The 12727-nt window shown below is 47.3% G+C and overlaps 1 protein-coding gene across 3 annotated transcripts in view; it reads right to left on the reverse strand.

Annotated features, from left to right (window-relative positions):
* The window catches only part of PLEKHM1 (pleckstrin homology and RUN domain containing M1), a 43806-nt gene that overhangs the window by 18604 nt on the left and 12475 nt on the right, over positions 1 to 12727 (reverse strand). For all 3 annotated transcript variants that reach the window (XM_037495440.2, XM_037495441.2, XM_054688680.1), the window contains 2 exons: positions 11760 to 12386; positions 3619 to 4024 (listed from right to left, as the gene is read on the reverse strand). In XM_037495440.2, the coding sequence (XP_037351337.1) occupies positions 3619 to 4024; positions 11760 to 12386 (1033 nt within the window). The remainder of the gene's footprint in view (positions 1 to 3618; positions 4025 to 11759; positions 12387 to 12727) is intronic.

Raw genomic sequence — 12727 nt, forward strand, 5'->3', positions numbered from 1 at the left:
AGAAGACATGTATAGAGGGAGACAGACACACAAAGGGAGGAGACCCATGAGGATGGAGCAACAGATGGATGCACGTGTATGCCCAGATGCCAAGGGCAGTTAGCAATGTCAGAAGCTAAGCGAGGCACGGAACAGATTCCTCCTCAGAATCTGCCAAAGGAATGGACCCTGCCAACATCTGGATTTTGGAGTTAGCCTTCAGAATGAGTAGGAACTACATCTCTGTTGTTTTAAGTCATCCAATTTATAGTACTTTCTTACAGAAGCCCCAGGAAACTGATTCAGCTTGTTAGGGTCCTTTACATATTCCAGACAGTACTTACCAGGTACCTGAGCTGCAAACAGTTTTTCCAATTCTGTGGGCTGTCTTTGATGCGCTCTTTGGAAGCACAGCCATTTTAAATTTTGATGAAGTTCAACTTTTCTATTTTTTCTTTTGTCTCTGTGCTATTGGTGAAGTAGATCTAAGAAACCATTACCTCAGCCAAAGTAAAAAATACTTAATCCTCTCAGCTCTTACATTGTAAGTTTATGACCTATTTTGAGTTAAGGGGCCGTCTTTATTCTTCTGCAGGTGGATTTCTAGTTGTCTCAGCACCACTTGTGAAAGGGATGTAGGGTGCTCTGGCCCTGCTTGTAGGGTTTGAGGGAGGCATGGATGCGCAGGACCCAGAGCTCCCGGGGAGCCTGGCCTGCTCCTCCCCTTCTGTTGCCGTCTGAGTCTGCAATTGCTCACTGGCTGGGGGATGCGGGGCTTGTGGGAATGGATTCTAGCTCCTTTACCCTACTATTTCAAGCCCTCCCTGCTTTTCTGTGTTTAAATGTGCAAGAGCAGAGGCAAGGAAACTGGCTGGGCCACCCCAGTGGCTGTCTACACAGAGGAAATGAGTCACATAAGGGCTGGGAACAGCACAGCTGTTCTGTTAAGTGCCACTAACCTCACCCTCATGTTGCTGTTTCCAACCCCTACATCAAGACTGCCCTCCCAGCTCCCATAGTTGGGGAAGGGGGGCAGGGCTGGGGCTGGCCCAGATGGAGTGGTTAAGTTCTGAGTCAGGCATTGGGGAGCCTCACAGTGTTGGTACTTGACAGCTTCCTCTGAAGGGCCCTCGGAATTGGCAGGTGCCTCCTCCGGCCAGTGACAGGACAATGTGTCAGTCAGGGTGGCTATTGATCACCACTTACATCACTCCATTCTGAACAAGGCCTTCTGAGGTCATGGAGACCCAGGGGAATTCCCAAGAAAAATGGGCCTGAGGAGCAAGTCCCCAGCAACTGTGAGGCTGTCCATGCAGTCTCACGGGGGCCAGGCACATACCTGGAATATCCCGTGACCTCCCAGCCCTGGTAATAGCCCTGAGACTCAGCTTTTGTCATTCACCCCCACCTTCCATCCCTCCCACCCCCAGTGGGGCAGGCACCCTCCCAGGCTCCGTGGCCTTCTGTGCTTACCCCCATCCTAGAACCTGCAAAGCTGGTTAGATGATTATTTTCCTTTGTGCCTGGCAGAGTTACAGAAGATGAGGGAATAAATCTTGATTATCCAAATGTCTTTAACATAAAGTAACAAGGGTAGAGTGAGGGAACTGCAATGAAGGAGACAAATGTGAATCCTGTGAAGACGTGTGTTTACCGGTGAGGACACCGCTCTGCCTGGAGAAGAGGGGTCACGAGAGAAGCCCCGATGCAGCCACTGGGAAACAGACTCTAGGAAAACCTTTTGTTCTCTTAAGCAATAGAGAAAAACAGAGGGAACACCAGGCCCTTGGGGCTTCTGCACACAGGCCTGTTCAGAGCCCTGTGCTCTGCCCCCCACCAGGGATAAAGGGGAGAGGGAGCACACTGTCTCCCTCTTACTCCTTTCCAATACCTGCTCACACCAGGTACCACATCTGGCCTGCATCCTGCTCCTTTAACAGTGGCACTGTTAAAACCACTACTGGCCAGGGCTCTAAGCCACAGCAACACCTGCCACCAGGGACCCAAGACAGAGAAGTGCCACCTTGAGTTGTGAAAGGTGTCAGGTCACCGTACACAGCTAAACCTCAGGGAGGAGTACGCTGAGGAGTGAGACATGAGGTTTGTGCACCACTTTCAAAAGAGCACATTCTGTCTAGTCTGTCCTCACCATGTCAAGCACGGGGACTGCCTGGGAAATCCCTCTACCTGGGAGGGGAACCACATGCCATCCACTGGGAGTTAAACTGAAACCCCACTCACAACCACCCAGATGCCACAAATATGAAGTCACTCCAGAAACTTTTCCTTCCCAGCACTTATTACAAGTGTAATTATGATGAGGACAAATATTTTCCTAAAGAGCAGAGGCCTTGCCTGCCCTGTTCCACTGCGGAATCAGAGATGGGCATATTCACAGCAGCTGTCTTCACAACAGCCAAAACCTGGAGATAACACAAATGGCCATGAACAGAAGAATGGATAGACACATTGTGATGTTTTCTTATAATGGAGTACTAAAGAAGAGTGAGAAAGAACTACAGCCTCACGCCATATATGGAGATAGAGATAGAGATATAGAGATGAAGCTCACGGTCACAGCATTCAGTGACAGACGCCAGACGTAAAAGAACACAAACTGGATACGACCCTGAGTGTTCCTGAGCGGCTGCCCTCCCTCCCCCCATGGCGGGGGCAGACATCACACACAGACCTTCCCTACCAACCCTCAAGAAAAGTCAGTAACTTTGGGAAATGCCAAGCGCTGCATAAGAACAAATGTGTCAAGGCCCAAGAGCTTGCTTCATGGCTTGACTACAGCATCCCTGAGCCAAGAGTCCTGGCTCCCTCCAGGAGTTTCCCAGGGCTGACGACCCCTGCCCCCTGCGTTATCAACAGACTGGACTGGTTTATTCCAGAACAGCGCTGTCCAACAGAAACATATTGTGAGGCACAGATGTCATTTTAAAATGTCCTAGTAGCCATGTTTTTAAAACATCAAAAGAAACGTGAAATTAATTTTAGTCATATATTTTCTGTAGCTCAACATATCTAAAATATTACCACTTTCCTCTTAATAGGTGAACAATCAAAAAGTGATTAGTGAAATATTTTACTTTTTTTAATACTAAACCTTCAAACTCTTTCACGCAGCCTATCTCACTTTGGACTGGCCTCATTTTAAGTGCTCGAGGGCCACATATGGCTGATGGCCGCCCTAGGAACAGCGCAGTCCTAAACCTGGTTCATGGCTGCAAAGTGAACATATCATCTCCTGACATTTAGGAAAGAGCAGTTTAATATTAACCCGTGCTAAGAGGGAAATCAAGACTCAGTGAGGTAAGTGCTTTGCCCAAGTCTTCTGCTAGAAAGTGGGAGTGGTTAGGAGTTGAGAGTCCGTGATCAGATGAGACTTAGCTTCTCCAACAGGGTCAATGTGAAGTTGACAGGCCCATGGGAAGTGGTTGATCCTATCCACTCCTTACACACCAAGTAACATTTGTCCCATTGCCATGATGCTACGAATACCAACACCATGTAGAAGAGGGGCGCTAATGGGAAGATGGTAATAGAGACCACTTGAGGTCATTAGCTGGGGAAACTGCACCAGCTCCAGGACATTTCACCAAGACCGCTCCCCAAACAGCTCGCATCACTCACCGCACTTGTGGGTGATGGAACCCCAAGGCTCTGGCCAGCTCTGTCGTCCTCCAGGGGCTTCTGCTGGCTACTTCTCTGGCCAACTGCTCTGGAGGTCTCTCTCACAGGACTAGGAGGCTGCTGGCCTGAAGTGCTCCTGGAAGGAAGAGTTAGGGCCGTGCCCAGTGGCTTCGAGCCCAGGGTGCCAAGTGCCTGGAAGAGTGGCTCCTGCTTGGGGCCACCATCTGGAGTCCCAGTGGAGGCCTGGGCAGGGAGGGGCTCTGCAGGCACATCAAAGTGCAGGCATGTGCTGGTGTCCTCGTGGCGGGGGAAGAGCGAGACCTGCAGGGTGGGAGTCTCCACTTCTCGGCTCAGTCCGTTGGTTGGCACAGAGTTTACCTGGGCTTTGCTGAATTCCGACAACACCCTAGAAGTTTTTAAACAAAGAAACCTGTGAGACAGGTTGGGTTTTTAGCTAGAATGCCTCAGGGTACTGGGGCAGTGTTAAGAATAGAAGACTGTTTTGTGATTTTTAAGAAACAAAACAAACACCATGCTCTTAATCACCCACGGCACTCCACAGCTCCCACACAGCTCTCCTCCGTCAACACTCCCCACCAAGGACTCTCCCCAGTCCAGACTTGGGCAGACTGGCTGGGCAGGTGAGTCGTGGAGGCCAGGATCTTAGGTGAAAAAGCTCATAAAAAAGAGAAAAGGGATTTAGTGCGAACAGGAACTCCACCTTTTACCTTCTAAACAGGCTAACTGTGGATCTGGAGTTTGCTCAATCACACAAATGGTTGTGTGGGCAATCATCTCCCCAGGCCGGCTGCAGCAGAGTCCTGGTGAACTGGGCTGGGCTCCACATCAGCTCAAGCAGCTCAGGCACCAAGACTCTGTACCCTGCAACATGGGACATGTTTAGCTGACATGAGGTCCTACTTTGTTCTTCAACAGTAACTGAGCAGAGGGTTGGGGTGGGGTGCAAGGTCTGATCTACTCCAGAGCTTGACTGGGTGTCAGAGATGCTTCTTGTTCGCAGAAATTGCTGCTGGAGGTCAGTGTACACAAAAAGGACAAGTGTGTACACAAGTATGGGGGGACCTAGGGTGCCCCTGCTCACTCCTCCCAAGGGGCCTCACACTTCCTATATTTCAGTGGTGCTTCTGGGGCCACAGGGAATCAATGTTACTGACTGTGTACATACACACGCACACACTCAAGCACAAAAACATACTTCTAGGCCTTCTGGAATGTGCACTAGCCAGTGGTTGCTCCTCCCTCTCCTGAGGCTTCATGAGACTCCACATTCTGTTTCTGAAGTAAAGCTATTTGCTGTCTCCGCCTATGTTTATGAACCCAATGGAGCAGGTCACAGAAAAATGGAGGTTCAGAAGGCAACAAAGCTATCTAGAGTGCAAAGGTTGCACACCACTGCCCTAGTGGCTGAGACTGGATCCAGAAGACACATCAAACCCCCACTCAATGTAGGCTTAGGGACAGGAGGATTCTGGGATTCCAGTTTTATCTGACTGTCTTCTAGCTGAGCTCTGCTCTTACATCATAACCCTGGACAACATTCTAAGACATTTTCGTGAAGAGTAGGCTACCAACCCATACATTCATGAGGAAAGAATAATCTTTTTAACAAATGACACAGGGATAAATGAGAAGTCCCATGTAAAAGAATGAAGTTGGACCCTATCTCATACCATATACAAGTTAGTCCAAAGACCTAAATGTAAGAGCTAAAACTATAAAACACTTAAAAGAAAACAGGTGTAAATCTCCTAATCTTTGGATTAGGTGATGATTTCTCAAATATGACATTTTAGGCATAATCAAACAATAAATTGAATAAATTAAAAATTTTTATGCTTGAAGAGAATACTGTCAAGAAAGTGAAAAGACGGATTAAGAAAATATTTGCATATTTCATTATTTTGTATATCTTACATGCAAATATTATATAGTGATAAAGTTATAATATCTAGAAAATATAAAGAGCTCTTACAGGTCAATAGTAAAAAGGCAAATATCCCAATTTTAAAATGGGCAGAGGATTTGCACAGACATTACTCCAAAGACACACAAATAGCTGATAACCACATGAAAAGATGCTCAACATCATTAGCAGTTGTGAATGCAAATCAAAACCACAAAAGAGGGCCTCCCCTGGTGGCACAGCATTTGAGTGCTGGGCTGCGAGCTGCCGGTACCCTCTGCAGCACCGGTTAGATCGCCGACCCCGGGCAGGGGTTCCACATAGTGTGGCAGACCTCTCCTGCCATGCCCACTGCTCCCCTCAGCAGTGTATTTCATCAGTCTGCCTGTTCTGTTCCCCGCTCTGGCTCTGGTGAATTCTCTCACCCTCCTGCACTTTTTTTTTTTAAAGATATTTATTTATTTATTTACTTATTTATACAAGCACTGGGTACAGCCAGAAGCGCAGGAGGGTGAGAGAATTCACCAGAGCCAGAGCAGGGAGCAGAGCAGGCAGAAGGACCGAAGTACACTGCTGAGGGGAGCAGCAGGCGGCAGGAGAGGTCTGCGCGCCATGTGGTACCCTCCTCCGGTGGCCGGGGAGCAGCAAGGATCGAACCGGCGCTGCAGAGGCTGCGGGCAGCTTCGCAACCCAGTGCTCAACCGCTGCGCCACCAGGGAGGCCCACCCTCCTGCACTTCTGACTGTACCCAGTGCTTGTATAAATAAATAAATAAATCTTTAAAAAAAAAAAACCCACAAGAGACACTACTTTACACCAACAAGAATGACTACAATAAGACAGGCAGAGAGTAACAACATTGGCAAAGACAGAGAAATTAGAATTCTCATATGCTGTTGGTGAAAATGTTAAGTGGTGTAGCCTTTGTGGAAAACCTTGGCAGTTCCTCAAAAAGTGAAACAGAGTTATCATATGACTCAGCAATTCTGCTCTTTAGGTATATGCCCAAAAAAAGAATTGAAAATTTTACAAAAATGGAAGGAAGAGTCAGGGCCGTGCCCAATGTCATCCATAATAGCTCAAAAGTATTAACTTTTTTTTTTTTTTAAGATTCATTCATTTATTTATACAAGCACTGGGTACAGTCAGAAGCGCGGAGGGTGAGAGAATTCACCAGAGCCAGAGGGGAGAACAGAGCAACGAAGTACACTGCTAAGGGGAGCAGCGGGCGGCAGGAGAGGTCTGCGCGCCATGTGGGACCCTTGCCAGGCGGCAGGGGATCAAACCGGCATGGCAGAGGCTGCGGGCAGCTTCACAACCCAGCGCTCAACCGCTGTGCCACCGGGGCAGCCCAAAAGTATTAACTTTTGAGTGGATAACAAATGTCGCACTAACTGATGAATGGACAAAGTATGGTACAGCCATCTGATGGCATTACTCAGCCATGATACAAGCTATAACATGGATGAGCCTCCAAAACATACAAAATGAAGGAAGTCAGTCACAAAAGGCTACATATTATAAGATTCCCTGTATATTAACTATCCACAATAGCTAATGGGTAAGGGCTTTCCTTACAGGGTAATGAAAATGTCCTTGAATTAGACAGTAGTGATTACACTAAAAAACAGTGAATCTTCTATTTTAAAATGGTGGGTTTTGGGCCTCCCTGGTGGTGCAGGGGGTTAAGACACAGCACTATGTAGCTATCCACTGCCACTGCAGCATGAGTTCAATCCCTGGCCGGCCAGCATTATCATCTTTCTTCCTTTACATTGTTGCATTTGTGTACAAGGAGGCTTTACCAGCATTACCAAAGCAGTTATCAATTGTAAGTGACCCCTAATCTGTGAGAAAGATTTGAGTGACAGAGCAGACTGAGTGGACTGACACCAGCAGAAACACCCCCAAACAAGCAAGAAGCTTGGGTGATAACTTAAGAGTCAAAGCCAAGGTCGACAAGGTGAAACTAAGTTCATGGGCCTTCACCAAATCATTACTGGTCTTCGGGATTCAAAGAGACTAAGAGAAATATGCATTCCAACTGGAAAAAAGTTCTAAGATAGATAAGATTTTGAAGGAAAGAAAAATTTCAAAACTCTTAAGGAAATGAAACAGTGAAACAGTTTCCATTTCCAGGCTTCCCATTTCTGTGTGGCTCAGGGCAGCATTTTCTAAAATCTTTGTATTCAAAAATTTTAAGACTTAGTGTTTTCATTTAGAAAACTATTGGATAGGGGGCCTCCCTGGTGGCGCAAGGGGTTAAGCACCGCACTATGAAGCAATCCACAGCCTCTGCAGCATGAGTTCGATCCCTGGCTGGCCAGGGAGCAACCCACATGGTGTAGCAGATCTCTCCTGTCTCACCCGCTGCTCCCCTCAGCAGTGTATTTCAGTCAGTCTGCCTGTTCTGCTCCCCACTCTGTCTCTGATGAATCCTCTCACCCCCCCAACCCCTGCATCTCTGGCCTGTTCCCCAGCTCTTGTATGCATAAATAAATAAAATCTTAAAAAAAAAAACCTATCTGATAAAAGTAAATATGCTCTGTACATGTGCGTATACATACACACATGTAGTGTGTACATATGAAATAAGTGTGATGCACGGGGCCTCCCATGGTGGCGCAGGCGGTTGAGAATCGTGCTATGAAGCTATCCTCAGCCTGTGCAGCGCCGTTTCGATCCCGGCCGGCTGGTGAGGTTCCCACATGTCGCGGCAGACTTCTCCTGTCACCCCCACTGCTCCCCTCAGCAGTGTATTTCATCAGTCTGCCTGTTCTGTTCCCCGCTCTGTATCTGGTGAATCCTCTCATCCTCCCGTGCATCTGGCCTGTACGCCGGTTCTTGTATAAATAAATAAATAAATCTTAAAAAAAAAAACACACAAAAAAAAAAACAGTAAATGTGATGCACAACCTGCAGAACCTGGATGGCAGTCTCCCTGCAGAATGGTTCTAAATCTGTGGTTTTATGTATTATGTATAATGTCGTGGTGGTACATGGTGCTCTCTGGCAGCCCAGAGCCACTGACAAAAAGCAGAGGGCTAGAACCACTTCCCCCAAGGGATGGCTTTTTGAGAATGAGGTCTGACAAATATTACTAACCAAGGTCTTGTGGCTGTGCAGACAGACACAAGCAGAGGGAGAGCTGATGTCAGGGACCCCAGCAGTGACACGACAACACCACCTACTAAGCACTTGGCATGTGTCAGGTACTGCTCTGAGCACTTCACATTTCTCAACTCACTTCATCTTCCCAGCAACCCCCACTTCACAGAGGACACCAAGGTCGGCAAGGCTGAGTAACTCACTCAAGGTCACAAGGCTGGTTAAGGTATGACTCAGGCACCTGGGCTCCAGAGTTTGAAGCGTAACCACCAGACAGGACCTGAACTGGGCTCCTTGGGGATAATTATAACTCAGACTCCACAAACACAAAAGAGTCTACTGATCACAAGGCAAACGGTGATTTGGTTTCTGTAAAACATTAAATGAATAAATTTCATTTGAATGCTATGTGGGTTGTACTTTCATATTCAACTTATGTTTGAATTTTTTAAGTTGGAAGTCATAAACACAAGGTACTTACATTTTTAAGTTACCTTAAAATTAAGTATGTTTAAATGATTTTAAATATAAAATTAAACTGCATTTAAATGATTTTAAGTTACAGTTAAGTCACATAATAAAAGTAACTTACGTTTGACAGTGAGAATCTTTACTCTTAAAACATACACTCAAGGGAATGCTGGTCTCTATGGAAGCTCAAGGACTAACTTCAAGGTCAGCTCTCAGAAAGGCGGTGCTAGATATGTGCACCTGGCAGGGTCGTGTTCACCAGTCCCTCACATCACTGTCCACTGCTGCCCTGTCCTTCCTGACCCTCTTCCCTTGAACTCCCCCTAATCCCCAGGACAGCACTTTCCACACAAGGAGGTGGCTGGTCACTGATTCAATGACCTTAAGCTGGAATTTTCCAATCACAAGACTCATCAAAGATAAACCTAAGACACATGACAGAGAGAAGGCTGGCTGGTCTCTAGGAGGAAGGAGAGGCCAGGAAGGACTAGACTAGACTAGTGGATGAGCCAAAGTCACGCTGGGGCCCAGCCATCACCGGCACAGGGCTGTGCCTTCCCAAATCGTTGCTGAAATCTTCCCTTTGATATGTGAAATTCTATCTAATGTGCTCGTGTGCTCAGAAGCTATTTCTGGGGCCTACCTATAAGACATTCTGATGTACACAACTAAGCAGTAGGCCTCTGACTTAATTCTCAGACAGGCCTATGAGGGAATCTCTAAAAAAATGGAAAAACACAACTGCAAAATCGTAAGCAATCTGCCTAACATTATTGGACTTGCCACTGGTGGAACCAGGACTGAAACCAATTCTGCTCCAAGGCAGTCCCCAACACCACCCAGTCCTGGTGCTATTTCCATACCAGGTGGGAAACCTGGTCTGAAACACAGGTTGCTGGAACATGGATCTGAGTGAAATGCTTAATAAAAGGTTACCACTTTTGACCTGTCAGATGAACAAACATCCAAAGGTGTGATAACACCTTCTGTGGACAGGCTGAGAGGAAACAGGTCCATCATGATGGGTTATAAATAGGCAGTGTCTATGAAAATTACCAATTAATTTATCCTTTGGTCCAGCAATTTTGCTTCTGGAAATTTACAGAACAGAGATACCTGCACAGAACCAAAAGACCAGACACATGGGTATATATAGAAACTCGGAACTCCAATGTCCATTAAATACAGGGCTGATACAACCAACTGAAAGACATTCATACAATGGAAAAAATTTCAATAAAAAAAGAGAAAGAATGCTGATATGAAAAGCTCCCCACCAGGGCTCCTCGGTGGTGCAGCGGTTGAACACTGGGCTGCCCGAAGCCTCTGCAGTGCCGGTTCAATCCTGGCTGACAGGCGAGAGTCCCACATGGTGCGTAGACCTCTCCTGCCGCGCCCGCTGCTCCCCTCAGCAGTTGTGTTTTGTTGGTCTGCCTGTTCTGTTCCCCGCTCTGGCTCTGGTGAGTTCTCTCACCCTCCCTCGCTTCTGACTATACCCAGTGCTTGTATAAATAAATAAATTAATAAATCTTTTAAAAAAGAAAAGAAAAACTCCCCACTAGAAGGTGTAGAATAGTGTATTTATACTAGCTTTTGTGGGAAAGGGATCAGAAATGAGAAACTTAAAAAAATCTGCATATTTGTTATTTGTCATAGATACATTTAGAAGCATTGAAAGAACATGTGAGATAGCGATAATTATGGCTACAGGGGTGGAAGAGACCTCACTGTATACTTAAAATTTGTTTTTTAACCAAAAATTAATGTTAAAAAATCTGCATGCAGGGCCTCCCCTGGTGGCGCAGTGGTTGAGCGCTGGGCTGCAAAGCTGCCCGCAGCCTCTGCAGCGCCGGTTCAATCCCTGGCTGCTCCCCAGCCACCGGGCAAGGGTCCCACATGGCGTGCAGACCTCTCCTGCCGCCCGCTGCTCCCCTCAGCAGTGTACTTCGGTCCTTCTGCCTGCTTCTCTTCCCGCTCTGGCTCTGGTGAATTCTCTCACCCTCCCGCGCTTCTGACTGTACCCAGTGCATGTATAAATAAATAAATAAATAAAATCTTTAAAAAATAAAATAAAATAAAGCAGTTAAAAAAAAAAAATCTGCATGCAAAAGGCTCTGCCCAGGCTCCCTTCTCTAGTGGAGCTCATCCCCTCTGCACCCCTCCTCCACATACCTGCTGCACCCCCTTGTTGACCACCCCCTGTAGGCACCATTCATGCTGTGTGTCCTCCAGGAGGTCACAGGAGGTCACCCAAATGCATTAGGTTCCACTATATTTTTGGGAAGTTGGAAATATAGCTCTGAACTATTAGTTTCCTTTCCTCTAGATGAAGAAGCCAATTTCTTTCACAGAGTCTCAGAGATTAAAAAACTTGTGAAAGGTCACACAGTGGGCAGAGCTGGAGCCTGAACCAGTTCTGTCTGAGTCCTGTATAAACCCATTCCCCTCCAGTTACAGCCCCTGCAACTCCAGGCCCTGAGGAAGTAAGATGGTGCCACTTAGTCTTTTTTTTATACCCTAATAAGAGTTCAGTGATCAGGGTTCAGTGCTTAGTGACAATCCCGTTAGAGAAAGGGAGGAAGGGAGGGAGAGAAAGAGGAAGGACCAGAGAGGGAAGGAGCGGGGGAGGGGTACTCACTCTTGCAGGGATGGGTCTGAATCATCTGCATTTGCTGTCCCCAGGTCTGAGTCGTAGGACATGGGCTCCTCAGAACGGTCTGGACTCTTGGACCCATTCTCTTGGAGCAGGCAGCTATCAGAGTTTAGGCTGCAAGACAGCTGGGATGAACTTGCTGTGTCCAGGCTGAGGGAGGAGGCAGTGAGCTTCCTGTTCCGGCGGATCTTATGGCCTGAGTGCTGGACTTCGATGTCCTCTGATCCTGAGGAATGGGAAATTGAATCCAGAGACTCCTTCCGCTGTAGTTCTGTGCCAGAGGTAGTGAGAGGGTCAAGTTCAGAGAGTGGGCAAAGCCCAGAAAGGGCCAGTGGAGTAAGCGTCCACTCATTCAAGATGGCGGACTTGTAGGAGAGGTCAAAGGATAAGGATGTTAGTCCCTGCAGGAAGCTGAGGAGGAACTCGCCCTCCTCAGCATCTCGAAGCAGGGCCGTGGGCTGATAGTACTCGCACAGCTGGGCGTGCTCCTGGAGGAGCAGCTTCAGGTAGCATTCCATCAGGCCATCATTGAGGGCCAGCCGCAGCCAGGCCCGGCAGCGGCCCACATCCGTGCTGACAAAGATCAGGTGCTCCAATTCCGAGATGATGTGTCTGGGAATAGGGAGAACAACTTTTTTCAAGAAACGATTTCAAATCACTGAGATATCATTTTCTTCGCCAACTAGCAAGAACCAGTATTGCAAGAATGCAAATATATACAGGCATGAAAAACTCTTGGACAACAGAGTTTTGAGGGCAGTTTAGGAATATTAAACTCTGACCCCCAGTTGAGGTTGATGTCACAAAGGACATTTTCATTACAACCAGCCTATGGGCCCTATGAGCAGACATCATCTGCTCATCCAAAACATGAGTGCTGAGCCCCCTAAGTTCAAGGTTCTTGGAGCTGTGAGGACCCAGGTGAGGACATGCCCTGCCCTCAGTCCAGGGAG

The sequence above is a fragment of the Talpa occidentalis genome, unplaced genomic scaffold, assembly GCF_014898055.3.
Source record: "Talpa occidentalis isolate TD23 unplaced genomic scaffold, MPIMG_talOcc4v2.1 talOcc4.7, whole genome shotgun sequence".
Lineage (NCBI taxonomy): Eukaryota > Metazoa > Chordata > Mammalia > Eulipotyphla > Talpidae > Talpa > Talpa occidentalis.